Source organism: Calidris pugnax, unplaced genomic scaffold (assembly GCF_001431845.1).
Source record: "Calidris pugnax isolate Ruff unplaced genomic scaffold, ASM143184v1 scaffold72, whole genome shotgun sequence".
In the NCBI taxonomy this organism is placed as follows: domain Eukaryota; kingdom Metazoa; phylum Chordata; class Aves; order Charadriiformes; family Scolopacidae; genus Calidris; species Calidris pugnax.
Window position 1 is genome coordinate 305,520 of NW_015090808.1, and position 16,676 is coordinate 322,195.

Genomic DNA, 16,676 nt, shown 5'->3' on the forward strand with positions numbered 1-16,676 from the left:
GGGTGTCAGGAGGATGGGGCCAGGCTTTTTTCAGTGGTGCCCAGGGACAGGACAAGAGGGAATGGGCACAAACTGGAACATGGGAAGTTCCATCTCAACATGAGGAGGAACTTGTTTGGTGTGAGGGTGGCAGAGCCCTGGCAGAGGCTGCCCAGAGAGGTGGTGGAGTCTCCTTCTCTGGAGACATTCCAACCCCACCTGGACACGTTCCTGTGGGACCTGCTCTGGGTGACCCTGCTGTGGCAGGGGGTTGGAGGAGATGATCTCCAGAGCTCCCTTCCAACCTCATATCATGCTGTGATTCTGTGTGCTGCCAAATTTTTTTTAAGTGGGGCAAACACATGCTGTATGTCTTCATCTTTTCATTTGTGCTTTCTTGTCCAATCCGTTCCTGAAAAGTGCTCTCTCCTCCTGCCACTTTCCCATTTTTGAACTATTTCTAAGAATTTGCTAACTTTTTTTTTTCCCAAGCACATGTTTTGAAGAAGGTGGGGGATATTTTAGGAACTTTTTTGTGCCAAAATTGAACCTCTTTTCTTTTTTCTGTTAGTATGCAAAACTGAAAAAAAATATAGGGATCAACAATTGGATGTGTAGAGCAAGGTCAAGTAGAAAGTGGCCCAATAAGGCATAAAATTGGAACAAAAGTGTTGCAGGATGTGACATTGTCACAGGAATAAATGGTAAAAAAAATAATCAGATCCCACAGGCTGCCTTGAAATGATAATTTTTAGGAAAAAGCCACGACTGCTTGTGGGTTTAAAACCTGACACCGTTCTGCCTCTCGAGAAGCTGCTGCTGTGATTTATGTGTCCCCCTTTGCAGCAAGCGAAGCTGCGAGGACGCCTGGTTTATGTTAGCCTCTAACAGATACATTCATAATATTTGCAGTCAGAAATCCCTTCTTCCTGTTGATGGGCTCATCTCCTGAAGCTTCCACGTCAGCCCAATCTTGAGTTTCTTTCCCTGGCTCCAGCTCCCTTGAATCTCGCAGAGATTTGGGGAAGATGTCGGGTGCTGGGCAGCAGGGCTTCACCTCGTCCTGCTGGAGAGAGGGCTTCAGCCCAGCTTCCACCAGCTCCACGTCGAGCAGGATTGAAATGTGGACTTCTCCCAGCTGGTACGTCTCCAGTCACAGCCCCGTGGGTTCCTTTAAGAGAAGGAAAGGAATGCAAACAGGCAGCTGACTTTATCAGTTTTTATAGAGTGGTGTCATTTTATCGTAAGCAATCTAAACATAATAAAACAGTGGCTTCAACTGCTGCACCTACCCCGGGGTGCAGTGCCAGCCTCTCCTCTCGTGTTTCCCCGTGTTGTGATAATGTTACTTTCTTGTTTGTGCAGAAGAAAGCTTCCATTTTATTCGCCCCTCGTTATTTTTCCTAGTAGTTACTTCGTTTTTGGAGCGTATCCAAGTCGAGCAGTTCTCCCGACGTCGTCGGAGACTCAAATTGGAATCCAAATGGTAGAACTTGTTGTGTGAAAATAAATGCAAAGAATCCCTGCCCTGGTTTCAGGACGGTGCTCCTGGAGGCTTCACCCCTGAGTTGAGATAAACCTGTGGAGTTCTTGATGTTCCAGTCAGTAGGAGTTTTTTGAAAACAAAGTTTGGTCAAGAACTGACACTCGTATTTAAATCCCATAATGGGACTTAATTGCAACCCCTGAGAACACCTCTGTGGGGTGAAACGTTTCACGTGACAATGAGATCACTTAACTGGGAGTTTGTTAAAAACCAAAACCAGTTAAAGTCTCTCCCACTTTACAAAAATGTCTCATTAATACTAAAGCAGTTGTAGTAATCTAAATAGCACGGCACAGTATTACTGAACGAAGGGGTGATGTCTTTTGGAGTTAAATCCATGTAATGGAGATGTTTCAAGCAAATAACCTGTTTTGGGGCTTGCATTCTCCTTGATTGCTCAGAGGCACTGGTAGCATTGGGTTGTGCTTCATCTGGGGCTTCATGACCAGCCGAGGAGACCACGGTGCGTGTGGAGGGGGAAGATGTTGGGATGGACCAAATGGGCAGGAGCAGTGGGCTGCCTGCAGGAAACACCATCTGAGATGCTGATGGGGAGGCAACGGCTCAGAAAGGAGGTTTCTGAGAGAATGAGTCTGTTTAAATGGCTTGTTCTCAAGGAAATACTGAATGTAGCATGAAAGCTGAGAGTCACCTTCAGGGGGTGTCATCCACAGGGGATGTCAGAACTCGGTGGACTTCCACAACAGGCCCTGAAGGGAGGGGAAGATGTAGCACGAAAGCTGAGAGTCAGCCTTCAGGGGATGTCATCCACAGGGGGTGTCAGAACTCGGTGAACTTCCACAACAGGCCCTGAAGGGAGGGGAAGACTGGGAGCTCAGTGATTTCTCTGGGCTGTTGAGGGACATACCTGCCCTGTGGTTCCCTCCTCGTTGCTCCAGAGCCCTTTAGCAGGTGTGTTCCAGTCTCGAGGAACGACAGGCTCACGTCGCTGTCATGCTCAAGGGACCAGAGCAGGTCCAGAGAAGGGCAACAAAGATGGCTCCAGTCTCGAGGAACGACAGGCTCATGTCGCTGTCATGCTCAAGGGACCAGAGCGGGTCCAGAGAAGGGCAACAAAGATGGTGAGGGGTCTGGAGCACAAGTCTTGTGAGGAGAGGCTGAGGGAGCTGGGGGGGTTCAGCCTGGAGAAGAGGAGGCTGAGGGGAGACCTTCTGGCTCTCTCCAACTCCCTGAAAGGAGGGTGTAGAGAGGTGGGGGTCGGTCTCTTCTCCCAAGTCCCAGGCGACAGGACGAGAGGAAATGGCCTCAAGTTACGCCAGGGGAGGTTCAGGCTGGATATTAGGAAAAATTTTTTCACTGAAAGGGTCATCAGCATTGGAATGGGCTGACCAGGGAGGTGGTTGAGGCACCATCCCTGGAGGTGTTCAAAAGACAGGTTGATGTAGTGCTGGGAGGTATGGTTTAGTGATGGTGATGCTCCTTGTTTGTTGTGTGGGTGTCTATTTTTGTCAGTTGGGTTGACGGTTGGACAAGATGATCTTTGAGGTCCCTTCCAACCTAGAAGATTCTGTGACAGGAGCAAGCACCAGCGAACCTGTGTGTCCTCACGTGCCCTTGGAAAAGATGAGTCCTCCCAAATGTGTGGTTGCTGGTCAGTTGGCAGTAAGGTGACAAACTTGCAAAGCTTTCTTCATTTTTGTTTCCTCCTTGTTCCCTCCTTATGTGCAGAAGTAATCACCAACTGTGTCACCCGCATCGTGGTCCCACACGGGCTGGTGGTTTCATTGCAGCTGGAAAATAGGGGTTGGTACCACAAAAAGGCAAAGCTTTGAGGTTGTGTCCGATCCAGCCTTTTCTTACGTTGTCAGGAAAAAGGGTGCTTTGTCACTTTGCCTGCAGATTTTGGTCTCGTAGCACCATCTGGTGTCTCAGGGGTCTGTACAGGAGATGGCTGGTGTTGCTCCAGAGAGAGGAGACAGCGTTTTCTGCTCAGACAGGGGGTCTGCAGGAGGGGGAAGAATTGAGATGAGTCATTCTGGGTCTGCTCTACTCATTCTGCAAAGCAGTGATCTTGGGTATCAGTCCCCTGTTGATTATTTTAATAGAAACTGGGTTTATGTTTGGATTTTAAAATATTATAGGGCAAGTTCTTGCTGCAGAAAGCAGAGGCTTCTGTCCTCTTCTGCTCCTTTTTTTTGCTGAAAAAGTGCATAAATAAACGCTGCCGGGGGAAAATGCATCCAAGATAAATTTGGCAACGCGTTCCCAAAGTGCATCAACCAGACCGGGCTGAGCGCAGTCAGAAGTTCTTTTTCCCCTGTGATGGAGCCCATATGCAAGGACATGAGAAAAACAAAACACATAGAGCCTCTAAAAACGAATCCTTCTGTTGGGGCTGTTTATTCAAGCATCTGCGTACGGGCTGTGGGAGCATCACTTGGGACCAAGGCTCCTTCCGAGTTTGGCCACTGTCACCGCAGCGTCCCGACGCTTCACGGGTTGCAGAGGAAAGAAATGATATTATTTCTGTCTCCGCAGCCTGTTGATGGAAGCAGCCTGTGGAGCTTATTGACTTTGGGACACATACACACAGACAGCATCTGACTTGGGTGGCTTGCTGAAGGGAGCGGTTGTCACTGGTGGGGAAGTCCTTGGTGGCTCTTCTCCCTGCTCAGGTCCAGGCCCCGTGCATCCCATCTGTGAGAGCCTCCAGCTCTGGCTGATGGCTGTGTTCTTCCATCCACTGTTGACGGTTGACTGATGCTGCTTGTCACAAGGAGTTTTGGTGGTGGAGAGCGTGTCTCGGTCACAGAATCACAGAATAGTTTGGGGTTGGAAGGGACCTCTGGAGATCATCTCCTCCAACCCCCTGCTGGGTCACCCAGAGCAGGTCCCACAGGAACGTGTCTAGCCGGGTTTGGAATGTCTCCAGAGGGGGACTCCACCACCTCTCTGGGCAGCCTCTGCCAGGGCTTTGCCACCTTCAATCCTCCTCATATTTTGGTGGAACTTTCTATGTTCAAGTTTCTGCCCATTACCTCTTGTCCTGGTCCTGTGAAGGACTCTTGAGTGCCAGCTTGGTTGTTATGAGTGGGCTTCTTATGTCTTGTGGGGAGCTGTGTGGGGCTGGGGCTGTTCCTTGCAAGCCACATTGCGTTTCTCTTTTCCAGCTCTGGTTGCAATAACCAGATGGAGTTGGAACAGGGGCATCTTTAAGGTCCCTTCCAACCCAAACCTTTCTATGATTCTGTGACCAGCAGCAACTGCAGGTGAGGTATGTTCACGAGTCACTCCTTGGCAGTGCAGGGAGAGGTTGCAGAGGTGCAGGAGTCCTTTGAGTAGTGCCTCTTGGAGCATCCAAGCAGATGACCTGGTCAGAGGTGGTTGTTCTCTCTTCTTCCCAGCATCTCCACCTGAAGTGCTCCCGCTGTGCTTTATGGATAGCAGTTATAGTTATCTGTAGCTTTATAGGTAGGTTGGGGGGTCACCTGCTGGGAAGCAGCTCTGTAGAGAGACCTTGAAGTCCTGGCGGACAACAAGTTGCCCATGAGCCAGCAATGTGTCCTTGTGGCCAAGAGGGCCAGTGGTCTCCTGGGGTGCATTAAAAAGAGCATGGCCAGCAGGTGGAGGGAGGTCATCCTCCCCCTCTGCTCTGCCCTGGGGAGGCCCCATCTGGAGCACTGGGACCAGTTCTGGGCTCCTCAGTTCAAGGACAGGTTCAAGAAACTGGAGAGAGTTCGGCAGAAGATACAAAGATGATGAAGGGACTGGAGCATCTCTCTGCTGAGGAAAGGCTGAGAGACCTGGGTCTTTTTAACCTGGAGAAGAGCAGCCTGGGGGGGATCTCATCAATATCTAAAGGGCAGGTGGCAAGAGGATGGGGTCAGGCTTGTCTCAGTGGTGCTCGGTGGTGACAGGACAAGGGGCAATGGACATAAGCTGGAATGTGGGAAGTTCCACCTAAACATGAGGAGGAACTTGTTTGGTGTGAGGGTGACAGAGCCCTGGCAGAGGCTGCCCAGAGAGGTGGTGGAGTCTCTGGAGATACTCAAGCCCACCTGGACACGTTCCTGTGGGACCTGCTGTGGGTGACCCTGCTGTGGCAGGGGGTTGGAGGAGATGATCTCCAGAGGTCCCTTCCAGCCCCCACCATGCTGTGATTCTGTTTTCTGGGGCAAAAGTCCTGCTGGGTAAATGATGCCGGGCTCTGAGAAGAAGACGAGGGTGGTGGATTCCACATGCTCAGGAAGACCTTACTTCCTTTGTGTCCTGCCCACCCGCAGGAGCCGGGGACTGTGTGGTGGGATGGACATGCTGTGGTTGGCAGGTCCAACCCACGGCTGTTGGGCGATGCTGCTCTGGAACCCAACTTTCACAACCCTCTCTCCTTCCCGGAGCTGTTGACACCCTCAGTGCCCCGGGGTTATTGCTCTTTAAACGTGACTTTCACATGGACTCTGCCTCACACTCTCCGGTTCGGTTACAGCTGGCTTCGGGGGGTTGTGGGGTTTTTGTTGGTTTTGTTTTGCTTGTGTTTTTTTTTAAATTATTCAGTCCAGAGTTTGCTGGAATCTCTTCCTGATTGCAAAAGAGGTTTGAAATGGGCGGGATCGTAAAAGCTTATCAGCGAGTCGTAACTCTGGTTTCTTGCTCCCCAGCTGCGTCCCGGGTCGGTTCCCCGGAGCGAGGTGTATGCCACACCAGCCCCTCACCTTTATTTACTCCAAATTTTGGGTTTCCCTCTTTTTCCCCCATAAATCACGGCGTTGTAAAAGCGCTGGCCTGGGTGGCCGGTGTCCTACAGGTCGTGGTGGCCAAGCGGTGGCAGCGCTCTGTCCATCAGGAAGGATGGAGGGGACTGGCTTTGGAGACAGGGGACAGGGAAGCCGAGGTGACCATGCTGCTTTAGACCTCTTTGAAGAGGTGTTGCTCGGTGCTCTACCAAGGAGATGCTTGGGAAGAACTGATAACGGGATGAGCAAAATGGAGACTGTCAGAAAAGTGTGGCCAAGGGGAGGGAGATGAGGAGTTTGCTGTAATTGGGTGGTTTTTTTCAGCTTATCACAGATAATGATTCTGCCGTGCTCTGGTGAGACCCCACCTGGAGCACTGTGTCCAGCTCTGGAGTCCTCAGCACAGGAAGGACATGGAGCTGTTGGAGTGGGGCAAGAGGAGGCCATGGAGATGCTGGGAGGGCTGGAGCCCCTCTGCTGTGAGGACAGGCTGAGAGAGTTGGGGGGTTCAGCCTGGAGAAGAGAAGGCTCCGGGGAGACCTTGGAGCCCCTTCCAGTCCCTAAAGAAGGGGGGCTCCAGGAGAGATGGGGAGGGACTCTGGATGAGGGAGGGGAGCCCTAGGAGGAGGGGGAAGGGTTTGACCCTGCAAGAGGGGAGATGGAGCTGAGCTGTGGGGCAGAACTTGTTTGGTGTGAGGGTGGTGAGAGCCTGGCCCAGGTTGGCCAGAGAAGCTGTGGCTGCCCCATCCCTGGAGGGGTTGAAGGCCAGGTTGGAGGGGGCTTGGAGCAACCTGGTGTGGTGGGAGGTGTCCCTGCCCAGGGCAGGGGGTGGCACTGGGTGAGCTTTAAGGTCCCTTCCAACCCAAACTATTCCATGATTCTAAGTGATTTGGTCTGGAGCCACAGCTCCCGTAGAACCCAAATGAGGTTTGCTGTGCTACCTCTGGCCGCTCAGAAATGCTCTTTATCTCCCAAATTCCCCAGAGTTGAGGCACATGGACTCGCTCCCTCCTCAGGGTGGGCTCTGCTGGCTGGGGAAGAGACTTTCCCCCTTCTTTTCGGCTTTGTGCTGTTTGATTTCCTTCACTTTCTCCCATTTTAAACTCCCTTTTCTGTCCGTTATGAAGCCCGGGATCCCTGTTAGCATTAAATTGGTTTTGTTCTGGGGAGTCTGGGGTTCCCAGGGGATGGCTGGGAGCCGTGTCTGCCCGTGCTCTGCAAGTGGAGTCCTGGAGCCCCACGCTGTGTCGTGGGCAACGTGTGACTCTTGTTAAAACCCTATCGACACATAAATGTCACTTCTAAAAACACCTTTGGTACCGACCTCATTATCTGCCCGGAGAGGCCAATTACTCAAAGAGCTCATACTCATATTTTTATTTTTTTTTTTCCCACTTTGAGTATATTCTGTCAGATCTAGGCTCTGAAAATAGACACCCAATATTTTTTTAATTAATTTTTAAAGTTTGTTTTCCAGAACTTTGCAGGAGCATTAATGGGGATATGGATTTATATAAAAAGTGTCCAGATGTCCCGTGCTTTTTACCTGAATGCAAGGAGCTGGTAAACAAACCTTAAAACAAGGTACATTTCTGTTTAGAGGCCCTAAACACATTTCTACCCTTTCTTCTGTCCAGTGTCCTTCTACCCATCTCCTCCATGGGGTGGTGAAAATTCCTTTCCTTGCTGCAGCGCTTCACTTATAGGGCCAGTTTTCCCCCCAAAACACAAGTGAAGATTTTCTTGTTGTTTCATGTGATTTTTTTTCTATCAATTTATTTTATTTTAATTTTTGTTGGTTTCTTTTTTGATTTCTGCAATTCCCCCTTCGTGTTATTTGAAAAATTCCAGGGGGCTGGAACAGTTCCCCCTGTGAAAATTCATCGAGGATGTTTTCTTTCTGGTTTTTTGTGGGTTTTTTTATTATTCTTGCCCTGAAGAAATCCTGGGGTTATCCGAGAAGGGCAGAAAAGACCAAGTCAGGGGAGGTGGCGCTGGGGAGTCTAATCCCTCAGCTCCCGTGGATTAGAGTCGGGGCACGGTGCCAAGGCTCTATTCCTGGCCCTTTAAACCCCCCCACCAGCTCCTTCGGAGGAAAGTATCTGCAAAAGCAGTTTTCCAACCCTCTGCGGCAAAAAAAACCTGTTTAATAATAAACAGATCCAAGGAGGGGGAAAAAAATAAATGTGGGAGGGTTGGGGGGAAGCGTGGGGGTCCCTTGGAGCAGAGATTTCCCTCGGTGGAAGGGAGCTGGGGAAGCAATTCCTTTTTTATTTCCTTTGAGTGTAGGAATAGGACGTGGTGGGGGGCGGTGGGGGCCCCTTGGTGCCGTAAGGAGAGACTTTACAGAGTAATAAAGCGCGTGCGGTTTGGGTTTGTGTCTGGAAATCCAGGCCCATCTGTTCCAGATGTTTTCGGTTGTGTTTATAGCAAGGAGCTACTGTGCTGCTTGGGGAGGGGAAAAGAAAAGAAAATAAAATCATAGAAATCGGGGTGCGCCTTCAATATACGTTCCCTTTTGTTGCCTTAGCAAAAATGAGTAAATAATCTTGAATAATTTAATGAAGAAGGGGAGCTTTGGGGAAAAGCTGCCGTGTGAGGCTCCTGAGTGGTGGCTCTGTGTGTTTTGGTGGCAAAAAGCTGGTCCAAAGGGGAGCTTTGGGGAAAAGCTTCTGTGTGAGCTCCTGAGTGGTGGTTCTGTGTGTTTTGGTGGCAAAAAGCTGGTCCAGCCCCTTCTGCCCCAGGGTAGGGGCTGCCTGGGAGAGGGGACTTTTCCAAAATCAGGAGTTTAGTCCTTTTTTTCTCTGTGATGTGTTTGAGACTTGTTGGTGGGAGCTGAGCTGTGGAATAAGACCAAGGATGAGGCCAGTGGTGTCTTAGTGAAGGGGGTTGAGGTGGAGGAAAACTTGGTGAGGATGGGAGATGGGCTACTACTTTCAGAAAACAAGGACTTTGGTCCTTTATTTTGTGGCTGAAGTGGGGTTTTTGGGGTTTTTTTCTTTGTTTTTTTTATGTTTTTGGTTCAGGTGGGCATTGACATGCACGGTAGGTACCCTAAGGCATTGTAATTCCTTGATGTTCACCCACTCAGGTTTTTACACTCTCCAGAATTTGAATGTGCCCTTAAAAAAAACCAAAAACAACCTGTATTTTTGCTGCCAATGCACTTGGAGGATCTTGCAGGGTCACGAGTGGAAGCGAGAGGGACGTGAAGGAGCTTGGAAGGCTTTGTCTCCTTTTGTACCGAGTTTGTCCCTAATTCCCTCTAGGGAATATAAGGAAAAACGACGTTTTATTTTTTTAATTGTTACCCACATAATGCCTGTTTCTCACCATTGATAAAAAAAAAAGGTTCCCAGCTCGGTCCCCGGTTGTATGAAGATAAAAAGCTTCCCCAGCGAGCAGCAAATGTGTGCTTAGCCTCTAAGTGACAGGAAAGGAGATTATTTAACACAGCTAGATTTTTTTGTTTTAATTCATTTTGTTATTTTAGCATTTGCTTGTCAAAAATGCCTTTGCGGATGAGCCCTGGGAAAGCCCAGAGGGACTTATTTTGGGGGTGAAAGGCAGTGGCACCCCCTTCCCATGGATCCCGTGATGGAGAGGGCAGAATTAGGAGTGTGTGTGTGTAGAAAAGAAGCAGATAAAGAAGTGGAGAGAAAAAGGGAGGGGAAAAAAAGACGGCAGGTCCCCAAAGGGATGAATGAATGAATGGGTGACACACATAAGTGAGGGCTGGGGTGGCCTGGCTGGCTGCAGCCGGGGTGGCGGATAATCCCCCGTATGGCAGCTTTCTGCAGGGCTGGCATGTGACACAAGTGTATTAAGAGGCTGGTTTTCCCCCCCTGGGGGCATTCTCACACGCGTGTGTGTCTGTGTGTGTGAGTGTGTAATACGTGGGCTCCCTTGTGCGCGCCGTTCTGCAGCCCGGCTCCTTCAGAAGAACTTAAAAAAGGGATTAAACTGGAATTCCACAAACTCGGCTGTTGCACAGACGGCCCCAAATTTGCTTCTTCGTGCGTGCTTGCGTACGGCTTTTTTGGGGGGGAAAAAAAATAAGAAAAAAGGTGGAAGGGGGAAAAAAAACCCACCAAGCAACAAAACAAGCGAGAAACGGGGAAAAAAACCAAACAACAAAAAGCAAAACCACCAAGGAAAGGCCAAAGACTTGTAGCTGGGATTACCTTTCTCCCACCTGTCACCGCCCATGTCCTCTCAAGGTTAGAACTGGACCAGCTTAAACCCCACGGCGTTTGAGAAGGAGCTCTATGAAGGCACGGCGGGCGCTGGAGGGAGAGCAGCAGAGCCCCAGGGAACATGACCAACAGCCTGCAAGTTAACCTGCCCAGGACCTGGGCTGGGTCAAACACCTCGCTCCAGGAGAAGTCTGAGCATTCCTTTTTTCTTTTCTATTACTATAGGATGGAGGACGAGGCCGTCCTGGATAGAGGGGCTTCCTTCCTTAAGCATGTGTGCGACGAAGAAGAGGTGGAAGGTAAGAGACCTCGGGCTGCTGCGGGGAGGAAAACAAAAAAAAGGCTGCCGTGGCAATTTGTGTGTCCCAGCCACACAGGCACCTTTATTAATAACCTTAGTAATTAATCCTAAAACTGCCTGAAACAGCAGGTGTTCCAGATGTTTTCGGTTGTGTTTATAGCAAGTAGCTACTGTGCTGCTTGGGGAGGGGAAAATAAAATAAAATAAATAAAATCATAAAAATCGGGGTGCGCCTTCCCAACCGTTGCAAACGGGCAAGAGCATCCGTGCAATATACGTTCCCTTTTGTTGCCTTAGCAAAAATGAGTAAATAATCTTGAATAATTTAATGAAGAAGGGGAGCTTTTGGGGAAAAGCTTCTGTGTGAGTCTTCTGAGCGGTGGCTCTGTGTGTTTGGTGAGCTGGAGCGGGGCAAAACTGACTTTTTTTAAAGAAATCCTCTTTTTGGGTTCAGGAGGGAATGTCGTTACGTGCTGCCGGCACACATTCCCGTGAAACCCTGTTTGCTGTGTTTTGCAGAGTGGCCCTGAAATATTGGTGGTTTTGGTTTTTTTTTTTCCCCCTATGAGCACAGTTTTGGCAATGCTGGCACTTGGAAGTGCAGGAATTTGGTGGCAGGTGGAGAAGGGAACTGGAAAAAGCAGCAGAATTGGTACCGAGGGGTTGTCCTTTTATCCTTTTAGCTTAGGAGGCACAAAGAGGAGGCTTTTCCCCTCAAAGAGGAACTTTTGAACAGAGCAAACAGTTTCTCCACTTTTCAGGAAAGGAGGAGGCTCCTTGGAAACTGTTTTCATTTTCTCTGTAACGAAAGATGTTGTGAAATCCCGAAGGTAAAAGGAATTTGAAGGAGTTCAGTTTAAGGTTGTTGGTGGAAAATTATTGAGTTGATAGGAATGAATTATTTGCAGGAAATTCTCTTTTTCTTGTTTTTATGAGGAGCAGTTGACTGTGTGCTTGATAAACGAGTGGGGGAGAAGGAGGAAGGGTGGTGGGGTACGTACTCTACCTGGAAGGGAAAGGAGGCCAGAATTTCACCTCCTGGTGCTATCCTTCCCTCTTGACTTAAGTAGATAATTTGATTCTAATTTCTTTATTTGCAAATAAATGCCTGTGGCTTTGGGGTTTAAAATCTTTTGAAAAGTGTAGGGTTACAGCCATGTCAGCTGGTAACGGACGGTGAAGGACCGAGCAGTATGAAAGAAAATAATCTCCAAAAAGATAGATTAGAGCATTTCCCGCATATCAAACCAGTCGTTTCCGTGGAAAAGGCTGCGTTTTCTTCCACCCTTGTCTGAAGGAATCTGTGCTCAGGAGCTGTAAATCATCCTGTTGGGTTTAATGAGGCCGTTTGCTGTCTGCAGGGTTGGGATGGTGGGGCTTTTGTAGGAGCCTTCTGCTGGTGGAATAAGGGATACTTTGGCAGAGCGGGAAGATGCGAGGGGGGAGAGAAGGAGAACATTTATTTCCCAGTCTGAAACGTGGCCACGTGCTGTTGTGGTGTGTGTTGCCCCATGTGTGATTTAGTGTGTCACCCTCGGTTTGATTTATTTGGGCGAACAGAGCGGTGGCGGAGCATCTCGCTGGGGTGAGGAGGTGAAGTATTTCTAATTGCACACAGTAATTTCTCATTGTCTCTCTCTGGGGAGATCTGGAGCTGCGTGACGGGCTCAGTCCCTCCTTCGTGCTGGAGGCAGCACCGTGATTTCTCACCAGGATTCCCCAAATGACCCAGCTAAATCCCAAAAGGAGCTGCCGTCTGTGGTGGGGCCAAGGCTGTAGCATCTGTGCATGGATGGTGGGGTTGGTGAGATACTGCTCAGCTCCTCCACTCTTCTGGAGTGGGACAACCTTGAATTCATAGAGCACTGGGCAAATCTGGGGCATTTTCACAGCACGTGTAATTAGTACAGGCTTTGGTGTTCTGGAGATGTCTTATTTGCCATAGAGGGGAAGATGTGTGTGCTCAGCTCAGTAGAATTGTAGTTGCTGAGGTTGGAAGGGACCTTTCAGATCATCGAGTCCAACCACCAACCCAACACTGACAAACTCATCACTAACCCATATCTAAGGCTTACACAGCTATGTGTCCTGTATATAAGTGCATTTAATGTGTGCAAGGTACGGTCATAGCCTGCATGTGTAGAGCTGCAGACTCACAGAATGGTTTGGGTTGGAAGCCCCCCCAGTGCCCCCCCCTGCCCTGGGCAGGGACACCTCCCACCAGCCCAGGTTGCTCCAAGCCCCCTCCAACCTGCCCTTCAACCCCTCCAGGGATGGGGCAGCCACAGCTTCTCTGGCCAACCTGGGCCAGGCTCTCACCACCCTCACACCAAACAAGTTCCTCCCCACATCTCAGCTCCATCTCCCCTCTTCCAGTTTAATATCTGATGGAAAGGGCTAAAACATCAGGTTGAAGACCTTTGGCCAACAGTTGGTGCAGATACTTTCAAGTCTCTCTGCTGGGTTTCTGCACTGCAGCTGAAGTGGTTTCAAGGAGAGTGTTTGTCTGGAGACCTGGAGGTGTCGGCTCTGAAGTGCTCTCCATCACTTTAGCCACTTTCCTGGTATAATTATAACTTGCTTTTCTAAAAGGCTTACAGTGCCTGCATCCTCTGTAGGAGAAGGTAACAGCAAGTGGAATTGTCACCTCCAGATGTATTTCATTTTTCTGGTAGTTCTTACTTTTGGCCTGCTTTCATGAGGAATTAACGTACGTAGCATAAGTTGTTTGCTTCTCTTACCTTTCCATTCCTCTCCCAATAATTTTTTTCACTTAGCAGTCAGTTTTGATCGCATTTCTCAGGAAGGCTCTTAATTTCACCAAAATTATAGGGAAAAAAACAAACCCAAACCTGAGCAGAGAGGAAGGGGGAATCATAACTTTAGCACAAAGAGAGAAACAGCGTCGTGTCATTTCCTTGGTAGAGGATGACCTGGAATTACGGGGATGAGATGGAGATGGCAACTCTGAATTAACCACGCCGCTCGCTAATTTGATTATGTAGCGTTGCGGGGGAGAGGGAAGGACTTGGCATTTTAAGGAGGAGAGGGGAAAAAATGGGCATTTCTGGTCAGAAGGACGTTGAGATGTTCTCAGCTTGGGGCAAACTGTGGGTCGTGCCCTTGCAAAGTAAACGTGACATTAATAGAAACCGCACAGAACCTGACAAAAACGTGTCCCCTTGGCCCCTTCCAGAGGGTGTTTGATGCTTCTCTGGGATGGCTCCTCCATCTGCTCCCCCGCTGGAATGTGCTGCTGGTTCATTAGAGATACCAGCTGGTAACATCCAAAATTATTCCATCGCAGCTCAGCCCCTATCCGTCTTTATCAATGAGAGGGCTTAATTGATTAATTGACATTACGGGTCAGTTAAGAAGAGCTGCAGGGATCCCGGGTCGGGGGTTCAGGCTGTGGAAGAAAAGTGGGGAAATGTGAAAATGTAGGCTTTTTTTTTTAAGGGGAGGTGGAGGGGAGGGTGAGGAAATGAGGAAGAGGCGCTGCCCTAAGCTGAACCCACCGTGCGAGAAAACCCTTCCCATTCATTTCGAGCACGGCACGTTCCTTTCCTTGAAGGTAATGAGATGTTGCTGTAATGCCCCTGCCAGGAGGGCTGGTATGTGTGACATAAACAGATTACTTAATCGCCAATTTTGCAAGAGGGGAAAAGTAAAGCTCCACCTTATCCTTTGAGATAAGGTATTCTTGGCTCTTTAAGCGTAACTTCCCCCGGGCTCGCTGCCGCCCTGGCTCGGCGGTGCTGGGGTCCAGCTCTGAAGGGTGTTGCTCTCGGAGAGGTCTTCTCCTGCAAATTCAAGTGATTCCCAAATTAAGGGCCTGGAGAATTTCTCTTAGATTCCACCATTGTAGGAGCAAACTGAGGAAAAAATGCCGTTACAGTGGAAGGTTTTTCATGGATGCGGTTATCGTTGCGGGATTTATTGTATAGAGGGGGTTAAATATATTTTCATGCAGGGGTTTTGTGACAAATTTCCACAACTGTTTTTCCCATTTTAGCTGACTGCTCCCCACGCTTTCCCCCCTCCTCCCTTTCTATTCTCGACCCTCTTGTGTCACTGCACTTTGCTGGTAGAAAGCTGTGTCATGCCCTAAACCTATGATTATTACTTAGAGAGACGTTGAAAGGGCAAAGATAATTGTGAAAAAGTTTACCTTTGTTAACAACGGGCAGAAAGTTGGAGAAACAAGCAATATTCACCCATTTACTTAACTCTCTTTTTCTTCTCTCGTCCCCACCCTCAGTTTTTGATGGCTGACTGTAGCCAGACCTTCCCCACTTTCAGAAATAGCCAGGAGACCTGTTTCGTATCAGTTAGAGTTTTTAATTGCTTCTGAAATAAATATGATTAGAAACCTAATCAGATAAAATCTCAGCACAGAATGTACCTCATTAATTAATTTTCTTTGGTACCTTTAATTTATATGCAGAGAATAGAGTAGGCTGTGCTTTGCTGTGGTAAGACTGACTCGGGCTTTGCTCCTGCAAAAGCAAATGCAAAAGTTTAGTCCTGCTGCAGATTTTTGATAATATGGTAAATCCTGATGGAAAAGTTGGGGGCGGTTTTTATGACTGTGGCTTAATTAAGTCAATAGTCCAAACCCCGTGAGGTCTGTGAAATATGAATCACTCCTGAAGTGGGTCGTTGGGAATTTTTTTGTCGTTAAGATAATATCACTTTTCACTTTTTTTTTTTTTTTTTCGCTGGTAAATCTCTATGGGCCATTCCCAGCAGCGTCTGTCTTCCCCAGCACGGCGTGGGGTGTCCTTCTGGTGATTGCAGACACCTTCCATCCCTGGTCAGGAGTCAGGGTTTAGCTTTGGGGTTGCTGGGGTTGGTGTGAGAAGGTGTGGGCACCCACCTCCTCCCAGCTCCCTGAGAAGAACTGCAGTCCGAGTTGAGACGCCGATAAAAGTGGCGATAGGTCGGCCGTGCAGGCAGGAGAAAGGGAGAAAGTGTTGTAAGACCAGCTGAGTCAACATGTGTGGCTTGTCCCTTGCGAGGGGAAAGGTGGCGTTTTCCGTTAAGTCGTGATAAGTTTTGTGCTGACACGTGCGCTGAGCGCAAGGGACGTGGTGGTGGAGGAAGGTGTTTCCCTACCGGTCCGACCCCGACGGGCTTTTTCCATCTCTGATGGGTTTAGGAACCATCATCTGCACTCTGAGCTGGTGCTGAAACTAATTTTGCTGAGAAAGGTGGCACCTTCAAGCTTCAGAATCATAGAATGGTTTGGGTGGGAAGGGACCTTAAAGCCTTCCCAGTGCCACCCCCTGCCCTGGGCAGGGACACCTCCCACCAGCCCAGGTTGCCCAAAGCCCCCTCCAACCTGCCCTTCAACCCCTCCAGGGATGGGGCAGCCACAGCTTCTCTGGCCAGCCTGGGCCAGGCTCTCACCACCCTCACACCAAACAAGTTCTTCCCCACATCTCAGCTCCATCTCCCCTCTTGCAGGGTCAAACCCTTCCCCCTCCTCCTGTGGCTCCCCTCCCTCATCCAGAGTCCCTCCCCAGCTTTCCTGGAGCCCCTTGAGGGACTGGAAGGGGCTCCAAGGTCTCCCAGGAGCCTTCTCTTCTCTATGTGTGGCTTGTCCCTTGTGAGGGAAAGGTGGCGTTTTCCGTTAAGCCGTGATAAGTTTTGCACTGACACGTGCGCTGAGCGCAAGGGACGTGGTGGTGGAGGAAGGTGTTTCCCTACCGGTCCGACCCCGACGGGCTTTTTCCATCTCTGATGGGTTTAGGAACCATCATCTGCACTCTGAGCTGGTGCTGAAACTAATTTTGCTGAGAAAGGTGGCACCTTCAAGCTTCAGAATCATAGAATGGTTTGGGTGGGAAGGGACCTTAAAGCCTTCCCAGTGCCACCCCCTGCCCTGGGCAGGGACACCTCCCACCAGCCCAGGTTGCCCAAAGCCCCCTCCAACCTGCCCTTCAACCCCTCCAGGG

The 16,676-nt window shown here is 49.5% G+C and overlaps 1 protein-coding gene across 1 annotated transcript in view; it reads left to right on the forward strand.

Annotated features, from left to right (window-relative positions):
• Positions 1-16,676, forward strand: part of SLC4A4 (solute carrier family 4 (sodium bicarbonate cotransporter), member 4) — a 240,410-nt gene that overhangs the window by 46,782 nt on the left and 176,952 nt on the right. Inside the window, exon 2 of the mRNA XM_014938358.1 lies at positions 10,641-10,714. Within this exon, the coding sequence (XP_014793844.1) occupies positions 10,641-10,714 (74 nt within the window). The remainder of the gene's footprint in view (positions 1-10,640; positions 10,715-16,676) is intronic.